A 25,162-nucleotide genomic window follows, 5' to 3' on the forward strand; every position below is an offset into this window, starting at 1 on the left:
GCTTTATCTCCATTGGAAGAAATGGGGTTTCTCCTAACTGTCAGAGTGCTTGAATACAAATCCATATTGGATTCAGTGGGGTGCAGTAAAGGGGTAGAGATTAAAGTGGTGGGTCACTTTATTTTAACCAGAAACCAGTTGTAGGAATAAAAAGTAAAATGTCTCCCTTGGTCCTTGCAAAAAACAAAAGAATTCCAGACACGTTTAAAAAATAGGAACAGCAACAATTTATTTCAAGTTCATGGGGCCACCAGAGACAGTAAAACCCACCTTCCTCAAGCATTAGATGCATCTCCACAGACTCTGAACCTTTAAAATTGCAACGTATGTGAAGAATTAGATTTACTAACTAAACCAAGGCCGGTCTGGGAGATCTTCGAGTCACTGTAAGCTGGAGGAAAGGCCCAGTGCCACAGCCAGGTCCACTTCAGGCCCTCGCCTCCGTATACAACGTATTGTTCCAAACATAAATGTGTAACGCAGTACTGAAAGGATTCCCTTGCCCAAAGGGGCTGCAGCCCCCAAGGGTTTCCCCTTACCTCTCTCTGCCCCACACCCCCTGCCAGGTCATATGACAGGCAGGTAGCTCTTTAACCCTTTCCTGGCTGTCCCAGCCACTCTTAGCCCATCCCACTTAAGAGACCCCAGAGGAGGCTTTGGGGATCAAATTAGTAAAAGTAGTGTTTGGAAGTCCGCGAGCAGGTGCCTTCCAGGCTGTTCTCATCCTTCATTCTGTCCTGGTTTAATACAGATGACAGGTGGTTAAAATGGATTAAATGAGAACCAGGAAATGCTTTAAAGTTCACACCGAGACATTTTTAAAGAATATTCCAGTGTTCTTCATCTCGGCTAGTCAATGCGAAGCAGGCAACAGCCATGCCAGTGCACTTAGTGCGGCTCCATTGATAACGTCCAGGATCTAAACAAGATTGTACAGGGGAAGGGTTATTCTGCAGCCACAGAGCAGCCGTGTGGTCTTTGGGGATTGTAGTACTCTTGGGATTTGTCTGGCATAGTGCAGCAGTTCCCAAACTGTGGGGCATGATCCCAAATGGGGTCGTGCCATCAGCAGAGGAGGTTGCAGCAATCCCTAGTGTGCAGAGGACACTGTTTTGCACCACACGGCATGACATCACAGGTACAGTCTGTGTGAGGTCACGCTGCGTGGAGGATACCATTTTGCTCTACACAACGGCATTGTCTGCCGTGTGATCTTACACGTACCATACCTACGAGGTCACACTGGGTGGAGGGACCTGTTCAACCCAGCCCCTCAGCTGAGAGCTTGTTGCAAGCACAGCAGGGAGGCTTAGCCCCATGTCCCCACAGTACTGTGATTGTGCATCTTCCGCCGCCGTGCAGAGAGGCTCGTTCTCATTCCCAGACAGAAGATTCAGATGAGCAGAAAGATTGTTTGACACACCCCCACCACACCACCCCCCCCGGACGCACACACCACACACAGTTTGTCCCCGAGAAGCTGGTACCAGTGAAAGTCTTAACTACTGAATCAGCCAGGCATGAATTCTGAATACATTAGTGGAGGCGAATATATGGCACCATCTCTGCTTGCAAGTACCAAGGGTGATGAATGTGTTTAATTATGCAGCTTGATGCACGGTGCTGGCAGTGTGCGGCTCTCTCTAGCACAAACATTCTGCAGAGTATTTAATGGCCGCCTCCTGCAAGCATCAGCTTCTGGCCCTGAGAGCAGCTTGTAGAGAGAAACACCCGTCTCGGTGGACTCCTGGCTCTCACGCCTGTCAGCATTGCAAGAGGAATCAAGATTTCTCTGGGTGTGCTGGGGATGTGCTCTCCACCCATCCCCAAATAATAAAATGTGTGTGGGGAGGGGGGACAAACTGTGCTCACCATCTCTCAGGCCTAGCACTGGTCCTTCTACATGGCAAGGCGAAGCTGCATTGGCCCAAAAACACGTGTGGAGCGTGCCCTGCTGTGCTTATACTGTGGCTAGAGGATGAGAGTCTTCAGGCTTGCCCATCCAACACCTTTCACCAGCAGTAAGAAAATAATTAGAAAGCAATAGAATTGCATCCTGACTTTTAAAAAACTAACCACAAGGAAGCCGGAGAGTGCTCCAGCCAGCTCCACACCAATGTCAGCTACCAGCTCTGCTGCACAGTCCGTCGGTGTGCGGCTGGGCCGAGCGCACGGGCTGACGTCGGGGAAGCAGGCGACAGGGGTATTAAATTGCTGCTCTCGAGTGGGTCTAACGAATCCTGCGCCGGTGCCCAATGCTGCGGTTGCTGTTCAGTGGCTCAGGAAGAATAATCCTGAATAAAAGACGGAGAGCAAGTCGCTTGCTTTAAAATGCATTGTGTGCGTAGGCCGGTGCCGAGACTCCGGGAGGAATCGCTCCACTCTGGCTGTGTAAAGATGGCGCTTGCTGCTGCTCACCTTGGCCACGTGGGATTCAGCTCCCTGATGGAACTACCTAGGCATCCATTCCACCCCACTGCCAGCAGTACACACGGCACCTCGGGAGCAGTTAGGGGGACCAGCCAGTACTCAAGGGCTATGTCCAGTGGATTTCAGCTGTATGGGAGCACCTCATAATCTTGTAATGTATTTATCCTCTCAACACCCTGGGCTAGGTCAGTGCTGTTATCCCTGTTTTTCAGGAGAAGAACTGAGGCACAAACAGGCTAAGTAATTGGCCAAGGTTACACGGGGTCTGAACCCAGGTCTCTGGCCAACACCTTAACGACTGGACCATGCCGTGCCTCTGTACTCCAGGTGGCCTTGGGACTTGGACATGCTAATTGCCACCGTTACTGTCCTGCATTCATTGTTTTATAACTGGGTAGGCAAAAAACACCTTCTGGCTATGGCAGGAGTCAAGGGCCACGGATAAGACACGGGTTATTGGGTTAGCAAAGGGGAAGGAGAGGGCCTTGTGGCACGTGTCAGTCTATGGCAGCATAGTTCGGCTTCCAGGAATAGAACCAGACAGTCCCAAGTGTCCCCATGACGCTGCCCTTCTGGAGTATTCAGGACCCCCTACCTGCTGTTGGGATGGGTCACATTAATCTGCAGATGATTATGCCAAATTGCCAGAGTACAAGACCGCCCCAGCTGCTTCCTGCCCGGGGCAGTGTCTGGCAAAGCAAGTGCTTAGAGGGCTTTCAGTTCTGAGAATTCAGGGCCTCCCCATACTAGGGAGGAACAGCCAGGTAGGAAATGTTTGTGAAAGGGAAGTCAGAATTATGATGCGCTGTGTAGGGGGTGGCACCGTGTCGTGCTCAGTACAGTTCTGGTAGTGCCAATCTGCCAGTCTTTGCATGCGGCTCGATCCAGCCAATCCCCCTCTCAGAAGGCTCCTGGCATTAGGGTATCTGTGCATCCATGCCACGTTGCTGTTTGCATTTCCCAGGTGCACAGAAAAACGATGGGTCATTTACCCATCACTTCAGCTGGGCAAATAGGTGGTCGTGAAACACTTCTCTTCCTGTGACCCTCGTGGCTGAGCCGTCTGAGTTGGAGGTGCGCTTTGCTCCCAGTCTCGCCACTGTGGGCCATTTCCAGTATTTACTCTGTTCTGCTGCCATCTCCTGCCAGAGCTGAGGATTCTAGGCCAGGACGAATTTACATGTGGAAACCAGACACGCCATAAATCCATCTCCCACAGCCAGAGGAAAAGACCGAGCCCAGGATTTATCCCTGAAGGGGTTTGACGCACCTGAGTACACTATACAGCCGTCACGCTAATTGGACACTAGCCCACAGAGATGTGTAATGCTGGTAGCAGACAAGCAGCCATTGAACTGCACACACACAGGGGCGGGAAGGTCTAACTGGGCTATGGGGGATCAGGTGCTTTGACACTACCATGATCTGCTTGATCTTTGTACCCCGTGCGCTCTTGGAACTTGTTACTGCTGGTGCCTTCACTTCCTCAGGGCAGGAGCTTGTGCCTGAGACACTTCAACAGGGACCTGTGGGGCACAGAGTCACTGACCTTATGAATTGAACGGATGCACTAAAACCGAAGTTTTGTGAGTGGGACCTCATTCCGTTTAGGAAGAGGTAGAATTTGTCCCATCTGCCAGACCCGTTCAGGCTGCCAGCCCCTCTGCATGCAGCATGGAGGGTTTTAACTCGGTGCATAGGACTGGCCAATTCAGAGGGGTCTGTCTAGTCCAGGGGTAGGCAACCTATGGCACGCGTGCCGAAGGCGGCACGCGAGCTGATTTTCAGTGGCACTCACACTGCCCAACTCCTGGCCACTGGTCCGGGGGCTCTGCATTTTAATTTAATTTTAAATGAAGCTTCTTAAATATTTTAAAAACCTTATTTACTTTACATACAACACTAGTTTAGTTATATATTATAGACTTATAGAAAGAGACCTTCTAAAAAGGTTAAAATGTATGACTGGCACGTGAAACCTTAAATGAGAGTGAATAAATGAAGACCTGGCACACCACTTCTGAAAGGTTGCCGACCCCTGGTCTAGTTCAATCTCCTGGTGGCCAGCCCCACATGCGTCAGAGGAAGGTACAAGAATCCATGCAGTAGAGCAGGCAATTATGGAATGTGACCTTAAGGAAGGTTTTCTCCTGGTGCCTGTTAATAAGGGTATGTCTACATTGCACTTAGACACCCACGGCTGGCCCGTGCCAGCTGACTCGGGCTGTTTAATTGCAAGGTAGATGTCCAGGCTCGGGCTGAAGCCAGGCTCTAGGACCCTGTAAATAAACAGCCCTGCAACCCGAGTCAGCTAGCCTGGGCCAGCCACAGGTGTCTAATGGCAGCGTCGACATCGGAGGCTGGTTTAGGCCCTGAAAGCAGGAAGGTTTAGGTGCCAACCAAAACTCTTTGGGTGGTTTTGCTCTTTGTTACCGTAAGCCTGAAAGTTCTTGTTATCCACATAAATGTCCAACCCTTTTCTGAGTCTCGAAGTTCTCTAAGCTTGGCAGTTTCATAGACCAGTGTACTAGGTCTGGGGCATTTTCAGGTGTGCTGTTGGAAGATTTGGACCAGAGCCACTGCCAGGTGCCAAGTAACGCCCGTTACCTGCTGCCTTGCCCCGTTTAGACGAAACATACTATCCCCGCTACCAGGCAGATTTTCTCAAAGGTTTTTTATGCAGCATAAAAAGCATTTTCCTTGTGCTAGAAGCTAAACTGTGTTCCTAACCCAGGCGCTGCTCCTTCAAACACTTGTGCATAACCCGAACTATACTTATGTCAGTGTCTTCAATGGGACTACTCATGCCAGGAAAGTTAAGCACATGCATAAGAATTTCTAGGAGCAGCGTTGAAAACTGGATGCTGCCCGAGGAGCTGTGTTGTGTGCCTCTGTGGCGTAGATTGTTCGTTTATACACCCCTAGTCAGCTCATAGAAAACTGTTTTCTCCTGTTTAAAAATAGTAGAAGCAAGCGTCAGTAGCAGCACAAAAACCAGCCAACAATGAAACAAAGCAAGGGAATCCTGACATTCCCCTCCAAGATGCATGATTCCCCTGTGCAGCTTGTGGCTGGTCTCTGAGATGGGAAGCCAGAGAGAATCAGAAACACCACCTGGATCAACAAGGCTTTCCTCTTGAATGCAGGCATGTCCCTTTCAAGGCAATACGGGGGCTTTCGTCTTTATCATACGACTTAAATGTCACGAGCAATAGGACCCCCATCATTTTCCTTGGGAGACTTTCCCATATGTCTCTGTCCGGAAATCTTCCCTGATATTCCCATGTCTACAGTAACGAGCTTACAACAGTACAGCTGTACTGACAGGAGAGAGCTCTCCCGTAGACATCATAAAACTGGCTCCATGAGCGGCGGTAGCTATGTCAGCAGGAGAAGCTGTCCCACCAACATAGCGCTGTCCACACCGGCACTTCTGTCGGTGTAACTTATGTCACACGGGGTGGTTTTTTCACACCCCTGAGCAACGTAAGTTTTACCAACAAAAGTGCTAATGTAGACATAGCCTTACTTTCCCAGAGCTGCAGAAGAGATCTGTGTAGCTCGAAAGCTTGTCTCTTTCACCAACAAAAGTTGGTCCAATAAAAGATATTAACCTCACCCACCTTGTGTCTCTCTATCATAGACCTCTTAGCCACCACGTAGCCAAGAGATGCAAATGTAACCCTTTTAGGGCCCAGTCCTTCCAAGGCAGAAGTAGTATTCACATTGACTTCAATGTGCTTTGGCTAAACTCTCTCTCTCTTTGGTCAGTCAGTCTCTGCTGCTCCCTGGGCATTTTTTATTTCCTCCCCCCAGTTGCATCACACTCTGCTAGTGAAGCTCTCGAGACCAAGTACCTGATCCCAGGCAGGGCCCCACACTGAGAATTCCCAGGTGCTTTCTGCAGTCACAAGTGAGGCAGATGTGTGGCCAGAGCATTTACACTATAGTGATTGGACTCTGCTTTCTTTTCCATATATAGCAGCTAGAACACGTGTGTGTGGGCACAGGTGCAAGTGGACGTGTGTGTAGATGCATGCATCCGGGTGTGTGAGTGTAGGCATAGATCCCTTGTCTGTACAGGAGATTTCTCTGGTAAATGACTAGTCATAGCTTTGCAAAATCACCTCCGTGTTTTATTAGTACAAATCTGACACTCATGATTGTGAGCAACAGATGCCAGGCAAAACCACAAGCTCTCTGCCCATCTTCATATACACACCTCTCCCCACCCTCAGTGCAGGCCAGGTGCTAGCCCCAGGGGCCTCCAAGTAGCTAATGAAGTCTCAGAGCTTGGCTCTCATCTCTCCCTACCCACTCCTTCCCAAAAACCCTTGTTTTCAAAAATCCCAGAGCAGTTTATTGCTCTCGTGCCCCAAAGAGTTTGCATGAGTTGAGGGCATTCTCGGGCCAACTTCAGTAGTTGAGCCTAAATGTGCCCAGCTCCCTGACTCTTAGCGCAGGGCAGCGGGAGAGCACCACTGTGGAAAAAGGTCTAGCTCCTCCCACAGTTTCCCACACAACCTCAGCTGGGCCCCTCACTCCTGGGGAGTGTTAATCCAGCTTCCCCCGGCTGCTTCCCATCAGCCTCGTCCATGCTAGAAAGAAGGGGTGTCAGGTGGGAGGACTCCCAAGGACACTTGGTGTGTGGGTGTCTGCCTGGCACCAGGGAAATGTGCAGGGGCAGAGAGTCCCATGTGGCGACAAGCCCCTTTGTAATAACCCTGCTGGGAGTAGAGTCTCCTGGGCCAGTCAGCTGGGCCCTGTGCCTTCCCCCCTCTCCCCAGTGAAGGACAGACCAGTGCTGAGACCCTGCAGGTTCTTTTAACATGGGGTTGGACCAGTGTGACACAGCCAGAGCCCGGGCATGGGGCCCTTCTTTGTACAGCCCTGGCAGGCTGTGCCCTGGGGAAAGCCCTCCGCCTCCCTTTGGAGAACACTCAGATGGTAGACACAGACAGAGACCTTGTAGGTTTTTCTTGTCCGTCTCATGCTCCAGAAGACTGGGTAGGATAGTTCCCTATAGTGTATTCTCCAGGCCTTTGCCCAGCAGAGCTGCCCTGTCCGGTCCTTCCCGGACGGGAGGATGGGAGCCAGAGCAGCCTATTCCCAGGATAAGGTGCCACCAATAACAGCACTCCTAGAAAGGGTGGGGCCGGATCCCACTATGGCATCCCACTGCACTGAAAAGTTTTGCAGAGGCCAAGGCACCACCGTAGCTATTCCCACGGCACTGCTGCAGTTCCAGGACCAAGCCTGCCTTCATTTAACTGCATCACCTTCTCCCCCTTTCCTTTGGTCTCTAAAGCCAGCACCAGCCCCACGTCAGGCCTAGGGACCGCTGCCATCGTGGGCATCCTCATCGTCATCTTTGTGCTGCTCCTGGTGGCCGTGGACATCACCTGCTACTTCCTGAACAAGTGCGGCCTGCTGATGTGCATCGCGGTCAACCTGTGCGGCAAGTCCGGGCCCGGGGCCAAGGGCAAAGACATGGAGGAGGGCAAAGCTGCCTTCTCGTGAGTAACCTCTCTGCTCGCCTCTGACCTGTTCTTCCATCAGCCAGGAGCTCCCTGGAGTGGAACAGCCCCCGGGTACAACACCTCTACCCTCAAATCCAGGCCTGTAGCCTCAGGTGCCAAGTGGCAGCCTGACGGGGCCACACGCTCCAGCAGTGCCTTGAGGCTGCTGCCCTTCCCCCAGGAGATTCATGCCTCCCCACAGCATATTCCAGCCACAGAAGAGGCTGCATTTCTGGGGAAGCCGGCGTTCAGGCTGGCTCCAGCTGTGCTGCTCTGGCACTGCGTGGGGGTTACTGCAGGGAGGGGATTTGGTTGCTCTGCTGTTTCTTCGGGAGGGGTTTCTTCTGGGGGTCCCCTGTTTTTTGTCCCATCCTCCTCCAAAGCCAGCATCAGGCTGACCTAGAATCCAGCAAGCTCAGGTGGAGGAGGTCCCGTATCCAGGTGCCATGTCCTTGTCGGGGCAGAGGGCATTGTCTATTTAGCATCCCAGGGTGGCTCGGGGGGGAGGGTATGAGCTACTCACTGACACTAGGCACTGCCATGGTCCTTGTTTTGGGTTTGGGAAGGGGCCATGTGTCGGGACTGAGAGCCAAGCCGCTTTCCCAGGCCAGCCCCACCCTACCATGTGGACAGTTGCTGCTGGCAGCCTGTCCCTCCCACCCCCAGGGAAGGGTGCTGGTTTGAGGCTGGGAACCACTCACCCAAGCTTGCAATCTCCTTTCAGAAAAGACGAGTCGAAGGAGCCCATTGTGGAGGTGCGGACTGAGGAGGAGCGGACCCCGAACCACGACGGGGGCAAACACACAGAGCCCAACGAGACCACGCCACTGACGGAGCCTGAGTAGGTTGACATTCGGTTGTTCTAGCGCACGGTCAGTGTGGCCCCATCTGCCACTGTAACCTCTGGCCTCTCGCGTAGGCGACCCAGGCAAGAGAAGGAGAACGGTCAAGGCTCGGGGCTGGGTCCCTGCCCTGTCACAGTGAGGAGCTCCTCTCTCCCTCTGCACCGTTTCCTTTGTAATATTTACAAAGAACGAGAACAAAGCTTTGGGGCCAAGTGCTTTCCGTGGTAGAGCACTGTCACCCAGCCCTGCTCATTGCAAGGGCTCTGGGGCAGATGCCCCATATCACACTGCCTCCCGGCGGCGCGATGCTGTGCCAATGGCTAGTTAGTGCCGCACCCATGATACCGCCTCGATGCCTACTCGCCCCGAGCGAAAGGGCCTCCTGGAATTGATAGCGACAGAGCAGCTGCGCTCTGGATTTGTGCCAGATTTACAGCTGTGGTGGGAGGCATGTCACAAGTTCTGACATCCCTGCCTGCACATTGGGCCAAGAGGGGGTTTGGGAGTTACCCCTGGGTCTCATGTGCACCAGAGAAATTAACCATTTGGGCATGAGCCATGGTTTGGTGCATCCACACTAGCCAGGATGAACTAGATTTGCCCAGCATCCAATTTAGCACTGTTCTAAACTGTGGTACTTGCAATGGCCTCTCGGCACCTACTCCATCATTCCCGGTTCAGCTCCCAGAAGCAGTGCATGTTGGGAGATTTCAGAAGGCCACCAGTGTACTGTGTGGCAGAAATGGGCAGAGTAGTTGAACCATATCTACTTGTTTGAATCCACTAAACTGGCTGCGAGTGGACTGGTTTATCCTTAAGCATTTATTAAACCTGCTGGAAGATGGCCCATTCTAACTGGGTATTGGACCATCTCTGTGTATGGATGCAAAGTGTCTTACAGACACTCCTGGGCTCCATGGAACAGGACATAGATATCATCTGAGCTCTCCAAGAAGAAATAATGTCTTTGTCCAGTTAATTTTTTGGCTCTGGTTTGGGGTTGACCCAGCAGGTTTCGTATTTTCTCGCTGGGTTGTCAGAGACATTGGGTCTCTGAGCTTCCCTATCCGTAGTGTTGCTCTCTTCTCTGCTGGGGTGAGAAGTGAGAATAACTGGTGCTATGGGCTTTGCTGACAAACTGGGTGTCTGGGCCTGGCCAGGAGAGAAGCAGGAGCCATGTTTTATGCAACAGAACTGGCCTGGGGATGTGCTCTTGCTGTTGAATGTGTTGAGCTTTCCTTGGGTTGCTTTGTTGAACTTTTAATGAAGTGATTAACCTTTATGGAGGTTGCCCCCAATTAATAAGCCAGCGGTGGTGGTGTCGAAAGCGCTGGCTTCTCACTCGATTAACCGTTGTCTTTCCAGCAACGTCCCCTCCCCTCCTTCCCTCCTCATTAAAGCTTCCGGCTTCAGAAAGGCTCCCATCAGTAAAGCCAGCTAGGCTCCACCATGGCGGCCAAAGCACGGTTTGTGCTGTCACACATCGTCCTGAAGTAATGCTGACCCTAGCTGGAACCAAACTAAAGACAGACTTAGTCAAAAGGGAGGAAGGTGCTGGCCCAAAGTGTGTGGGACTCATACTCCGAGGCTGGATGAAAGTAAGAGGTGCACAGATACCAGAGCAGGGCTAAGGCAGGAAGCTTGGACCCAGGGCCCTGGATCAGGACCAGAAACATTGGTGAGGCCAAGGTGTGTTACTGGCTCTCAGGATTGGGGCCTCAGGAGCAGGAGGAAGACAAGGGTCCACGGGGATGTTGGGGAGGAGGCTGAGGAGGGAGGCTAGGTTAGGGGAGAAGGGCCTCTCTACAGGGCATAGGTTGGGGTGAAGTTTGGGTTAAGACATGATGCACAAAACGCCATGCGAGCAAGCTGCTCCTGGAATGCCATGTACTCTCTGCTCTTCCTCCTCTTCCTCGGCGCTCTTTGATCTCCCCACTTAGTGCCTGCTCCCAGTGGCACATCTGGCCTCAGCAGGTTCCTCTTCTCTTGCTTCTATGTCCTCTGTGTGCATTACAACTGCATGCCACGCCGCTGCTGCTTGCGCTGCACCGTCTCTTGCCTTTCCACTCATTTCCCCCCTATCATTTATGGGCTTCATTGTCTATTTCTCTTCTACTCCTGTCCTCCTCGCAGGCACCCAGCTGACACTGCCGCTACGGTGGAGGACATGCTGCCTTCTGTAACCACGGGCACCACTAATTCTGACACTATCACCGAAACCTTTGCCACTGCTCAGAACAGCCCAACCAGCGAGACCACCACCCTGACTTCCAGTATTGCCCTGCCAGCCACCGCTATCCCTGACTCAAACTCCGTGCCGCCCAGCCAGGCCACTCCGGCCAAAGGGGCAGCCACCTCAGCTTCCTCGCCACTGTCCTCCTCGGCCCCCAAAGTCGCCCCCCTGGTTGACCTCAGCGACACCCCAACTGCTACTCCGGCCACTAGTAATTTGTCTTCGAGTGTCCTGGCCAACCAAGGGGCAGTGCTCAGCCCCAGCACGGCCACCAGCATGGCTGAGGCCTCAAAGGCGCCAGCTGGTAGCAAGCCGTCCGCCCCAGTCCCTGCAAACCCCTCTAGCCCTCCAGCTTCTTCAGAGCCCAAGCAGGAGGTGACAAGCACCAAAAGCCCAGAAAAGGAAGCTGTACAGCCCAGCATGGTGAAGAGTCCAACAGAAACCGCCAAGAACCCAACTAACCTGAAGAGCGAGGCTGCCTCAGGCAGCACCACAAACCCCTCCCAGAACGAGGACTTTAAAATGGACGAAGGGACCTTCAAGACCCCAGACATTGACCTTGCAAAGGATGTTTTTGCAGCTCTTGGCACTACTGCTCCTGCCAGTGTGGCTAGTGGGCAAGCTCGCGAGCTTGCTGCTTCCACTGTAGACAGCTCTGTACCGCTGGCACCGGCAAAGACCGAGTATGGCTGCCTTTAATCTTCTGTGGGTTGTGTGCTGTGTGTCTTGTGCATTAGTGCTGTGTTCTCGTTGGATGTTCTCTTAACTAACCTCATTGTTTCTCTAGCAAACTAACTCACCTGTTAACCACTACAGCAGGGCCCAGCACTAGGGAGGCCGGGTGAAAGGAGAAGTAGGGGGCCCCTGGGTGCAGTGCAGACAGGTGTCTAGTCCACAGGGAAAGATGAAGCCATGAATTAATAACGTGTTATTGTTTAGGCTTCCCAGTAGCTCCATCCTGTTCCCGATTCTGTTGGGAAAGGGCTCAGGATCGCTTCCTTGTGGCAAAAAGGGGCCTGATCCTGCCAAACAGCGAGCTCCTGAAGTTCACTGGTGACAACAGACCAAACTCAATTTCACCAATGTAAATCCAGAGCAGCTCAACTGGAGTCACTCCAGTTTTACTCCATTGCAAGGCAGAACCTGGCCAAAAGGGGAACTGTGGGTGCTCAGTACGTTTCAGGATCAGGCCCTACATTAGCAAGTTCCCTATGAAGAAAGACCTGGGGCAAGTCTGCCTGTGGCACCAGCACAGCTGTTTGGGGCTGGCCCATTTGGCCTTGTCTCATCCTGGTGAGCCAGTGATGAATTTCCCTCCATCCAGTCTCCCCTCGGCTCCCACAAGCGATTAAGAGAGAGCCACTAAGCCTGTAGGCAGGAAGGGACAGCCTCATTCCATCTGAACGGGATCCCCTCCCACCTGCGGGCATCACCCTGTGCCTTGCGTTTGGCAAGAGACACTGCGCTGCTGGGAGTTGCAGACAACTTTGGCTGCAGCATTAGCCATTCCTGGTTTGTTGGGGGCGGGGGGGTGATGTGGGGGCAGGTTGAGCGAGGTGGGAGGATAGGGCTGGCTCAGCCTGGACGGCGGTTCCTGGGAGAGCCTGCAAAGCAGAGGCGTGGGGAGTACTCTCTCCTGTTCAGGGTGTTGGCACTGTCTGGGGTCAGCACAGCCTTTTGGCTGCCTGGTTGGGTGCCGCACATTGTCAGAGACGGGATCAGATGAAGGAAGCAACCACTCCTTCCCAAATGCCATCGGGCTGGTGCCCTCCTGAGGGAAAAGGGGTTCTTGTGTTGGAAGAACAGCTCAGATTTGTGGGAGCCGCTGGTTTGATGCGACACCAAGCTGAGTCGTGGATTGGCTGGAACTTCCCCCCCCCCCCCCCCCCCCCCCCCCCCCCCCCCCCCCCCCCCCCCCCCCCCCCCCCCCCCCCCCGTCCTTTCCCAGGAAAAACACCCCTGTGCTCACAGCTTTGTGTATTCGCACCCACAAAGCCTGGCACCTCAAAGTTTGATTTCAGTGCCGTTCCTCTGGCGTGGGCGGTACTCAGTCAGGTCCTAAGCGTTCTGCAGGCTGCAGGTAGTTCCTGCCAGAGCAAAGCCAACGCATGTGCTGCTCCATAGTGTTAGTTAGGTGCCTGGCTCCTCGTGGCTTCTGGTCACCCCATCATGCCTGCTGTGCTGCTTCCATCCACTAACATGCTGGAGAGTGACTGTCCAGCAGGACAGCATGTGCAGCCTGCCACCCACGGCGCAGCAGGTATGTTCAGCCTGGGAGGTTCAGCAGCACAGCAGATGCACTTGGGCTGGTCTGACCACACAGCTGTAGTGAACGAAGCTAAGTGACTCCGTGGCAGAGGAATCCTTGTTCCCTTATTTATAGCGCAGTAGTGCCTATAGGCCAGGGCCCCGTTGTGTCCGGCCCCTAGCACCATATAAGGAAGAAAGTGTCCCTGGCCCAAAGAGCTTGCCACCTAAGTGCTAGGAGGCTGTAGCGTGTGCTGCTGGGAGTGACATGAAAGAAGCTCAGGGGCTGCATTGCCAGCAGCGAGTAGGCATTTCCACCTGCAGCCCCTCTTCCCACTTGCACACGCAGAGAGTCCTTCCAATCCGGCCCTCTGCCCACTGCATACGAGTCCCAGAATCCAAGGTAGAAACTAAAAAGCGTCTCTGCAATGTACCTTTTTGGCATCAGAGTATTCTCTTCGCTTGGCTAGTCTGTCCCTGGCCGGCAGGGCTATGTGAGGGGAACCTCTGGGCAACTTCACGGCCTGCATCCTAGACTCTGAGAGGAAATCTCTACACTTCAGATATCCCCATCCCTAGCCAGTCACATCAGTAACAACGACCAGGCTGGTCCACAGCTCCAGCTAACAAAGTAGCGGTGGTGAAGTGAACCCAGGAAACTTTCTCACTAGCTAGACCCCCTCAGCTGGAGATGCCCCGTGTGCTGTAAATGTACCCCACAGCCTGGCAGGAGCAACGGATGAGGATTGCTTCCATCTGTGGAGACCTGGTTTCCAGTCCTGCTTGGCTCAGTCTGCTTTGCAGCCTCTACTGGTGGCAATAGTGTGTTGTGGCCTCTCCCGCACATGCATGTTGTCCCCATTTCCCTGGGGGATGGGGGAAAGGAGAGCATGCATTGGCTTTGTTGGAATTTAGACTCATGTTAGAGAAATACATCCCAGGTCCAGGACCGGTGCAACACTAGGCGAACTAGGCGGCCGCCTAGGGCGCCTAGTGGTTGAGGGCGCCTAAAAGCCCGCTCAGGCGAGGAGGTGGAGTGGAGGTGAGCTGGGGTGGGGGTGGGCGGGGAGGGCCGCCTGCAGTAACAGGGTGGGGCGCACAGGGGAACCGCACCCTGCCCCAGATCACCTCCACTCTGCCTCCTCTGCTGAGCATACAGCCCCTGCTCTAATTCTCCTCCAATCGGTGCCACAAGCCTGGGACGGGAGGAGAATTAGAGCGGTGCCGGCGTGCTCAGCGGAGGAGGCAGAGCGGAGGTGAGCTGGGGCGGGCTTCCCAGGTGGGGTTAGCTTCCGTGTGTGTGGGGGGGCTCCCCGGGCGGGGTTAGCTGCGGGGGGTGGGTAGCTGCTGCGGGGGGGGCTCCTCTGGGGGGGGAGGCGGGGGGGGGGGTTGGCGGGGGGGGGGGGTGGTGCAAGGTGGAAGTTTCGCCTAGGGCGTGAAACTTCCTTGCACCAGCCCTGCCCAGGTCACAGTTTTCAACGTGAAAAATGTGAACTCATTGCAAGCAGGAAGGATCTGAGGCTCCCAAGGAAGCCAAGGTAGATTTTGCTCAAATCCAGAAATCCCCCACTGCTTACTCTTGTGTCACAGAGTTAGGGCCAGATCATCAGTCTTTACTGACATTAGCTTGCACTGCTGGAGGAGGACACTCACCGAGTGAGCACCCAGGGCTGGCTGAGGGTGAAGCTGGGGTGCATGCATTGTACCAGTCTCCCCTCCCCCAGCAGAAGAGCCCCTACAGGACCATTGTAGCTGGTGTACATTGAAGTAGCCCTGTGGCTTCTCTAACTAGTTGGGTCCCCTTGCTGGCCCCAGGAGGTTGCACTTGGGGCAGTTGGGAATTACAGCCCTCGTTTCTGAGGATGTCAGTCTCAGAGCTGGGAGGATACATTCCATCCCTTTTTCTCTCTGCCCATCTATCGTGGTGTTCTCAGATTTACTCTCAGAATACTTCCTCCAAGAAAAAAGCCCCCACTATTAAAAATTCAACCTGTTTTGATTGGGCACTCCGGTCACATGGTAGTGTTTCTGTCCTTTGATTGGACGGGGTGATTTGTAGCATCAAGTTTCCATTGCAGATGCACACGGCGTTTGCATTTCCTGCAAATGCTTCTGGCAGCAGCCTGGTTCTGTGGAGCATTCATGGAAAGCAAACCCCAAGGGGATGGGAATGAAGGCCAAGCAAATGTATTTCCAAAGCTGAAGGTCTTTTGCAATATTCCCCCAGCTCTAGTCACGCTGCTGTAGAAGGTGGGGTGATGCTTTGTATGGAACATCTGGGAGCCATTCTAGAAGTATATCGATCCCTTAATCCTAGCACATCTAAGTATATAAACCAATCGATGGCCTCTCTCTAAACTGTGCTGTTTTGGTGACTTTTCCACAGGAAAACCCCCGTAGAAGAAAAATCTGAGGTGCAAGCAACGGAACCGAAGACACCTCCAGCAGAAGTCAAGACGGTCCCCAACGAAGCCACACAAACAAATGAAAACGAGAGCAAAGCATGATCAGCAACAGAAAAGAAAAAAATGACAGAACAACTTCACCTGAGCATTTAAAACACAACACACATCTCATTCCTCTAGTGTCTTTTGCCTTTAAAAGAAAAACAGACAAAGTGAAAAAATGCATAAATGAGGATCTCTTTTTTTTTTTTTCTTTGTAGGTTTGTAGGAAGGTTCTATTTGTTGTGCACTTGCTTTTAAGGAAAAATAAAATAAGTTTTTTAAAAAAAGGTTGATCCCGCAACCAGATCAGGGCTCAATGAGCCCTGCATATATTCAAACAAACAAGGTCACAAACATCAGTTGCAAAATGGTTAGGAAGCTCATTGGGGTGGGTGGGAAATTAACCCTGACTTTTCTTCGGTTAGCCTAGCAGAGTAAACAGCTGTACCATCAGGTACAGCCAGTACTGAATGAACAAAGTCCACAATTTATTTTTATACTTTTCAGTCGAGTTTGAAATATGTAAAGCCTCGTAAATAAGTTAACGTTTCTGTTCACTTTATATTTGTTCAGTAGGCAAAGTATCTCTCGCCCTTTGTGACTGAATCCAATCTCCAGCTTAGACAGTTATTTGGGGGGGTATTATTATTATTGTTATTATTTTTAGGAAGAATGCCAAAATTGCAGCTTCGGGGATATATTTCAATTTGCAGTATTCAGACTTCTACATTTTTTTTTTAATTTTATTTTAAATCTTTTTGCCAACTTTTGTTTTTTCCAGTGTTTACAATCGACAAATGTTTTTTTTACTTTTGTTGTGTTTAAATGTACGTGTAAAATAGCTGCCTTCTTTTTTTAAGTAAATACAGTCTATAGATATTAGATTTACTAGCATGCTTGCTTTGCAAAGGGAGACATTTTAAAATATGGATGTTTACAATAGTTGTTTCCCCTTTATCTTTTTTAATTATTATTATTATTATAATTATTATTTCTTACTGGAGTAAGAAGATAAGTAACACCATTCATTTTACTTTTGGTGGGTGGACAACTTGTCACCAACCAAGGTCTGTGTCTAGCAATGCATTTAAGTGCATTAACGTTAAGCATGGGCCTAGTCAATGGAAATACTAGTATGCTTAAAGTTAAGCATGCACTTAAGTCCTTTGCTGGACCAGGGACCAGCTGCATAAGAGAAATATGTTCTCTGCTTTTCTTAGGCCAGGTCTACACTAACCCCTAATTCGAACTAAGATACGCAACTTCAGCTACGTGAATAACGTAGCTGAAGTTCGAAGTACCTTAGTTCGAACTTACCTCGGTCCACACGCGGCAGGCAGGCTCCCCCGTCAACTCCACAGTACTCCTCTCGTCTAGCTGGAGTACCGCAGTCGACGGCGAGCACTTCCTGGTTCGACTTATCTCGTCCAGACAAGACGCGATAAGTCGAACCCAGAAGTTCGATCGCTCGCCGCCGAACTACCGGGTAAGTGTAGACATACCCTTAGACATTCTCCCCTGTTCCTTCCAGGAATCCTCCCTCAGCTCTGAGAAGCAAAAGGGAGTTTGTACAGTCAGGGCTGGTCTAGTCTCGGTGAATAGATGTTTGAATAAACCAGTTCCCCATTTTTAGAAAAAAAAAAAAAAAAAAAAGGTAAATAAATACTATTTTCTTTTACCCTAGGATTTAAAAGGAAAGAGCTTGTGCACTTCAAGAAACTAGTATCTTCTTTTGGGGAGTAGAAACTCTAAAAAGTCCTTTCATTCACTGGGGTGAAATTCACCAACACAAGGTGTATGCACCACATTTATGGTCTGATCCTGTAAAGATTTAACTGCGTGATTTGATGCTCACTGAGTAGTCCACTCATGCTTTACCGGATCAGGGCCTCAAAGACCTTATCCGAAGCCTCTTGACATTGATGGACAGGCTACCATTGACTTCATTGGCCTTTGGATCATAGCTGTAGTGCTCAAAATGAGGCTGATGGGTGCATAAGCTTTGCACAGGGGTGAACTTCGCTCTTACGGCAGCATCAGTGACAACTGCTATTTGGAATCCTAGAAAAACTGCAAATTTTGGGTGAGAAAAAGAGCGAATGAGGGATGGGGCAGAGGAGGCAGAGAGGGTGGTTGGGGAAAGACCAGCCTTTGTATAGAAATTTTCCCCCTTTTTTGGTTTTTATTTTGTTTTTAATTTTTTGTTTTGTTTTCCATTCTACTTTAGATCTGCAAGCTTGTGCACTGTGGGCGCGTGAGTATTTTAGTGTGAAACGTGGTTTTTGTCATAGTATTGAAATAATGAAAATAAAAAAAAAAACTTCAACATAGTTTGGATGTGGAAGGTGTAGCGGATAGTTCAGATAAAAAAATTATTCAGGAAAATAAATAAAGAGAATAAGTCTTATAAGGAACAGAAGCCTTTAAACGAGAAACAAACCAAGCTGACTACAGCATACATTCCTTTGTGCTATGGTAATGAACAAATGAAAGAAGATTTTGGGTGGGGAGACTGCAGTTTGGCTCAGCTACATTGAACCACTCTCTTCAGTGTACTCTTATAATGACGCAGTCTTTAACAGTGGCATCGCTAGATTATAATTTCAAACTGTGAAAAATAATGGTCTTGTCATTTGCTAAATGTGGGGTTTTTTTTGCATTTTTTTCTCAGCTCCTGGGGATGGAAATGGAGGCTATCCGTGTGTGTGTATCTATGTACACATGCACATGCACACTCACACAACGCCCATCCTTAACATGCCACTAGGATGGATGGATGTTTGATTAAACATCCTGGACCAAATCTGACCCTTGCTTATCCCCATCGGAGCAGCATGGGTGTAACTGGGGGGAAGATTTGGCCCATGGTCCCTAAGAAAACATTTTTTTAAGAGATGGATTGATCAAATGTGGCATGAAAGGCCACCATGGCTTCTAGAGAGGAAGAGTCCACATAGCCATGGGGGAATTGATGAGTTGGAAGAGAGAGTGTGTACCTCAGTTCTTAATGATTACCAAGAGAATCTGTTCATCATTCGTGTGAAGTTGTTGATGGCTTTGACTTGCTTTGCCAACTATATTCTATACCTCATAAGTTATTACCCCTTGAGAGCTGAGCAGCTGTTATGAGGCAAATACTGCACAATCCTAATGATTAGATACAAATCCATTGACACTGGTCAAGGTCTGTTTGATAAGTACTTGGACTTGTGATATGGATACCTAAATTGGCATTTGTCTCGAATAGGAAACCAATTCAGAGCCGGATCCAAAGCCCATCCAAGTCAATAAGAAAGACTCCCGTTGACTTCCGTGGGCTTTGAATTGAGACTCATGAAGTGGACATCATTTCTAGATATCAGCAAATGCTGTGTTTACTGGACTAGTTGTCAAATCCATTCTGCCCTTTTTCAAAACTGACTTGAGATTTCTCAACCATCAGTACTTGCGTATCAACTCTTAAAAGCATTTTTATACTTCTCCATAACCAGAGAATGTCATTTTAATTTAGAAATATTCCACTTTTCTGAACTAAAATAGTTTAGTTTTCATTATTTTTTTTTAATCTTTGAAGAGGGACCAACCTGACACCGTTTACATTGTATATATTTATATATGTGTTGTTGCCATACATATATATTTATATAGCCACCGAGACTGATCAGCTTCTGGTAGTGGAGTGATTGCATTTCATGTTGCACCATACATACAATACCAAGACAACAGCACATCCAATTGTTCAGCTTTTAGACTGGAGTTTTATTTTCACACTTTTATATGGAGCCTTCGGACCCCAGGTTTTCGCAATAGGCTGTTTTGATAGTGGTTCTCAGACCCTCCATTGACATCCCTACCCAGCATTCCCTACTTTTGGGGGCCTTCTATCTTGTTATAAAAAAACAAAAAACTTTTTACCAAGTGAAACATTGATACCACCTTTATTTCCATTCTCACCGGTGTAAATACTGATACTAACGGAGAATTTTGACTTTGCATTCTGTCAGAATACTTGTGTTCAAATAAAAATTACAAAAAAAAAAAAGCCCACTTCTTAAGTCTAAACTTTTTGTTGCCCGGTGCGTCGTGTGTCCAAACATAGGCCCACGAGATCCTTCCTAGTGCTTAATATTTGATCCTTCAAGGGGTTCAGCCACCAACCTCTGTTGTTACTAGCACAGTGGTGACAATAGGGACTGTGAGTTCCGGTTAAAAGAGGGGTCATCTTGATAGTGGAGTGGAGACTGAGTAAATGGATCACTCGATGATTCCCTGTTCTGTTCATTCCCTCTGAAGTACCTGGCCTTTGCCACTGTCAGAAGGTAGGATACTGGGCTAGATGGAACTTTGGTCTGACCCAGTATGGATGTTCGTTAGCAGAGAAGGATTTGGATCTGTACCATGTGAGAGGTGATACTTGTGGGATGGACTCTCCCAAGACCAGCTGTTGTTCCAATTCCTCACCGTTGCTGGAGGCTCTTCTTCCACCTCATAGACCGCTTGGTAAAACACTCAAGCCCAGTCACAGAGGAGAATATTTTTAAGGTTGGTTCTTTTCAGCCCCTAATTCTGTCCCCAAGACATTTAACATGGAAATGCTCATTATAGGTATGGGTTTAGAGTGAGCTGGAAAGGTCGTGAGCCAGTTCACCAACCATGCACATACCTGGGTAGGTGTATGTTTTAAACAGCATCCTGAGTCACAAACCAGCATTTCCCAGGTGTGGGGTCTGTAATTCACTATGTCTGTTAATGATGGAGAATGCAGCCCTGTCACGCAGAATCTTCCAATTTGCTTTCCTATGGGTAAAGTTAACTCTGCTCTCCTACATCTCATTTCTCAGAACAGCTCCAATGAGCAGCAACTGGGAGTCCTTTGCCGACAGAGTGTTTCCTATGGAAATTGTGCTATAATTTACCTTGCCAAAAGTGTTTCTACTAATGCATTAGATGCAGCTAACTACATGTAATTCAATCCCCAGATTTGATCTCCAGGGACACGGGGGTAAGAGGGATTAGAACTCTGATTTGTATTCGTACCTGGGTGCACAAATTGTTCACAAAGAGAAATACAATAGGCAAGAGTCTGATCTGACTCTGCTTATTAATGCATCACAATATCCCTTTCTCCTCTGTTTGCTTCCTTAAGGTTTGCTTTGATATTTCACACTGCAACCTGCAGGGAGGCCGTTACCCTACAGATCGCATAGGTTGGCGGCACGATGGTTGTTTTGATGGAGATATTTTGATTGGTTCCATGTTCACTGCAGGTGATGCGGCCAAACAGTGTCCTGGCAATGACCCAGAGGAACAGTCCCTCACAGCTGCAGCCAGACTCAGTGACGAGGCAGCTTGTGAAACGACAACTACTTCCCAGGCTCCTTGCACTTTGTACGTCTGGATTGCGTCCCAGCCTGCAGCAATATTGACTTATTTCACTGGTCATTTTGATTTAATAGTGAATTAAAACCGCGTGTGAGGAAAAACATGCAACATACAATGAAGCCACCGGTCAGGATTTTAAAAATGGAGGCCTGAAAGACCATATTTAGGCACCTGAATCAGTGGGCAGATTTTCAAAAGTTCCAAATCCCCAGCAGTCCCTGCTGGCTGGAATTTTCAGTTTTCACCTATATGATTGATAAGCATAAGACTCGTTGACTTGGACCTTGTGCTCCTAACTCACCTCGGGGGTTTTGAAAATCCCACATTGATTTTAGTGGGCGCCTATCGTGTTCCGGCCATCTGAAAATCAGGCTGCTTAATTTAAGTGCCTAAAGATGTAATTCGGAGCCTGGTTTTAGGCTTCCATTTAAAAAAAAATAATCTCCGAATGAGTCGTAACAATCTGCTTTCCATCTGTGGAGAGCCATTTCCCCCACAATCCCAGCTCAGGGTGGGACAATTTGTGCTGAAGAAAACTCTTTTATTAATATTTTACCAGCTATTATCACCCCGATGAGTTCCTCTTCCTGAGTGTGTTACACTACAGCATGAATTCCAGCTAACCCCAGGGTTACTAGGGAAATAGCCTGACAGGCATGAACGCATTCTACATAGGAACTGATGAGTCAGGCATCCAGTGAAGAGCCGTGAGGACCTAGATGTGACCATTTAGTGAATGGCGTACAGTGTTTTTTTATTACGAAAAAACTCCCTATTATGTAAGCAGTATCTCGCTAGCAGCCACATAGCATCAAAATGCAGACATGTGGGAGGAAATACCACTGAAGGATCCTGTGGAGCGTAATCGATAAGGGGGGGTGCGTCAAACACTTTAAAGATACGGACAAATTGGAAAGAGTCCAGCGGAGGGCAATGAAAATGATTAGGGGGCTGGAGCACATGACTTACGAAGAGAGGCTGAGGGAACTGGGCTTGTTTAGTCTGCAGAAGAGAAGAGTGAGGGGGGATTTGATAGCAGCCTTCAACTACCTGAAGGGGGGTTCCAAAGAGGATGGAGCTCAGGTGATCTCAGTGGTGGCAGATGACAGAACAAGGAGCAATGGTCTCAAGTTGCAGTGGAGGAGGTCTAGGTTGGATATTAGGAAACACTATTTCACTAGGAGGGTGGTGAAGCACTGGAATGGGTTACCTAGGGAGGTGGTGGAATCTCCATCCTTGGAGGTTTTTAAGGCCCGGCTTGACAAAGCCCTGGGTGGGATGATTTAGTTGGGAATTGGTCCTGCTTTGAGCAGGGGGGTGGACTAGATGATCTCCTGAGCTCCCTTCCAACCCTAATCTTCTATGATTCTATGGAGGTCACTCAGCTTGGATATCCTAGACCTCATTTGATGACTGCAGCGATGTCACAATGGATTTACATTATATTATACATCCTGTTCTGTGCTAGCTCCTAGGTATTCACCTGCGTCCACTTGCAGTCAAGAATGAGATTATCACGTTGGATCATTTGATTTATTGTTCCCCTTCCCACACCAAGAATATGTGGGACCAGCTTCACTCTAATTTCAGGGAGCCTTCACTCTGCCGCTGCTCCAAAATCATGCCCATGATGCAGAGTCATCTGGCTTCCAGAGACCTTGGTTTAAGAGCTGCAAAGACTCCAGGGAGGCATGGGCAGCCCCCAGTTTATTAACCACAGGAGAAAACCACATACAAAAAAGGAGCCAGGCGCAAACCAGGTTCCTTTACGAGATGCCTGCTCCTGAAGTCAATGACATAACCGCCCACCTCTGTCCATTGACTTCACTGGTGCAGATTGATGCCCTAGGAGGGGCCCTGTTAGTGCTGTCCTTTCCTTTGCTCCTAGACTGATTTCCCTTTGCTAATCCTCTCATTTATACTCTGGGGATGGGTCCCAGCCCAGCATGCTCTTAAAGGGAGAGCACCCTATTGCAATACCATTGCTTTATCTGTTTGTTAGTGGGGAAACTGACGCTTGCTATGCTGCCAATGCTCCACTTTTAACAAGGACGCCCAGTAAACTGACAGCACTGTACAGCTGACCATGATGGCTAGTGATGTCATGCAGTTGCTAGCCTGGCATCCCCTTGCCCAGTGGCACTGAGTCTATTACTGCTTTAGGAGAGGGCAAAGGCTGGTGATGCTCAGGAAGTTGTTTTTTTCCAAGGGAAATTTTGGATGACAAAATGGTTTTCTTTGTTTTTTTTCACTGAAATTTTCTTCCAAATTTGGAGCATTTTGTCAAAAATTGCTCAAACTGTAATGTTTTTGGTTTGGTTTGGTTTTGGTTTGGTTTGGTTTTTTGGGCCGTGGGGAGAAAGGGAGGTGTTTTCTTCACAGAAAGCCCAACATTTTCAACAAACAAGATTTTTTGGCAAAAGTTTCCATTGCAGCGAAAGTCATTTTCAGTTAAAAAAAAAAATGTTTAGACTAACCCCCAAACTCTAGCAAGGACATTTGAACAGATAAGCCAACAATTCTCTTTCATAAGTAAATCTCTGATGATGGATCATGTTCCTGCTAGCCAGCAAGAGCAGGTATTTCCCCAGCCATGACGCTGCAGTGCCTAGCTATGGCTGGATTCCACTACCTGGTGTTCATCCTGTTTCCTGCTGCAGTGTCTTAATGAACTCTGGGCTCTGATATCCTTTCCTGTTCGCTAAAGAGGCACCTGGAATGCTTGCCCTAATTTACTGTTGCTGCCGCGCACAGGCCCATGTGTTAAGGTGATGAGTTTTCTATCCCTGGAGTCAGGGTTGTGTTCAATGACAAATAGGACTGAAAAAAATCCTTCTTAGATCTTTGTATTTTCTCAACCGTTCATCAAGCTCAAGTTCTACCTTCCAGAGGAATTTTTACTTCTCTCTTCCTTTGTTGAATCCACAGCACCGCTGCCATCAATTTCCTAAGTACATCCCTTGATTACTGGGGATTCTCTTTGTATTGCTGAGTTGTCTGAAGGGTGAGTCCCTTTGGCATTTGAGATGGATGGATGCACACCATTTAGTTTTTTCCATTCCTCTGGCTGTGCTAGTGGGTAGGTTTGGCCTCTGAGTCAGGTGCCAGAACGGCCTGGTTTGGGATACTGGATACCTTTACTGAGCTTGCCATGGGGCAATGAAAGGTCGTCCAGGTTTAACAACCCTCCATTGTCAGCCCTCTGCTAGGTGCCAGAATTTCGCCTGACACCTCGTGCGGGTGTCAGTTCAGCGTGGAGGCTACAGCGCCAAGGTGAAGGCCCAGAACAGGTTTACAATCAAAATGACCTTCCCAGAACAAACGGCGTTTGCAGCTTGCTGTAGATAAATGCAGACCCATACAAATCCATCACACTAGGGCTTTGCAAGTTAGAGTCTCAGAGCCTTTGGCTTCTTTGCTTCCAGTTCCCAATACACTTGGGTTGATTCAGCAACCTCTGGGCTCCCTTTCGGAGTGAGCTAGAGGGTGTGTGGGTCAATTGCATTATGACTGTAATTCTGTGGTGTCACCGTGCAGCTGGCCATGGGGCACGTCTTCCAACGATTGGAGAAGCCCCCAGACACAACAAACTCTGCCATGAGCCTGCATAGAAATAGACATGGTACAGTATGCTAGGCTGTCCATCCTCCCGGTGTTCTGCCAATGCTCTGGGAGAGATGCCACCAAATCTCGGCTGCTGAATTCTTCTGCTGCATTGACTCACCAGTTTGAACCCTTTGGCCTTCATGCTTCCACTCTCCATCAGAAATCCCCAGTCCAGGGAACGAACCCAGGCTCCCACTGCCTTAGCTGGTTCTCCGTCCTCCTTGGCACAGTTGGGTGGAAGGAGCTCAGAACCTGAGAGGTTAAGCTCCTGGGAGATGAATGTTGTTCTTTACTGAGAATGGAGGGCTGTGCTGATAAATCATTGGATAATGTGAGAGTGGGTAATTTTCATTCCTGCACAAGGAAATTTGCATAAAATCACACTTTAAAAACTAAACAATTCAGGTGACATGACAGCCCAAATTAGGACCTGATGATGCGTGGAAATTGGAA

General features: G+C 49.4%; 1 protein-coding gene across 4 annotated transcripts in view; it reads left to right on the forward strand.

The window, feature by feature from the left end:
• Positions 1-16,998, forward strand: part of NCAM1 (neural cell adhesion molecule 1) — a 231,284-nt gene extending 214,286 nt beyond the window's left edge. For 2 of the 4 annotated variants that reach the window (XM_024217345.2, XM_024217346.2), the window contains 4 exons: positions 7,739-7,946; positions 8,674-8,790; positions 10,928-11,710; positions 15,661-16,998. In XM_024217345.2, the coding sequence (XP_024073113.1) occupies positions 7,739-7,946; positions 8,674-8,790; positions 10,928-11,710; positions 15,661-15,781 (1,229 nt within the window). In that variant the 3' untranslated portion in view covers positions 15,782-16,998. The remainder of the gene's footprint in view (positions 1-7,738; positions 7,947-8,673; positions 8,791-10,927; positions 11,711-15,660) is intronic. The other 2 variants (XM_024217347.2, XM_024217348.2) reach the window with 1 other exon arrangement.
• Positions 16,999-25,162: the final 8,164 nt, after the last annotated feature.

This window comes from Terrapene carolina, unplaced genomic scaffold, assembly GCF_002925995.2.
Source record: "Terrapene carolina triunguis isolate 2854851 unplaced genomic scaffold, T_m_triunguis-2.0 Scaffold374, whole genome shotgun sequence".
In the NCBI taxonomy this organism is placed as follows: domain Eukaryota; kingdom Metazoa; phylum Chordata; order Testudines; family Emydidae; genus Terrapene; species Terrapene triunguis.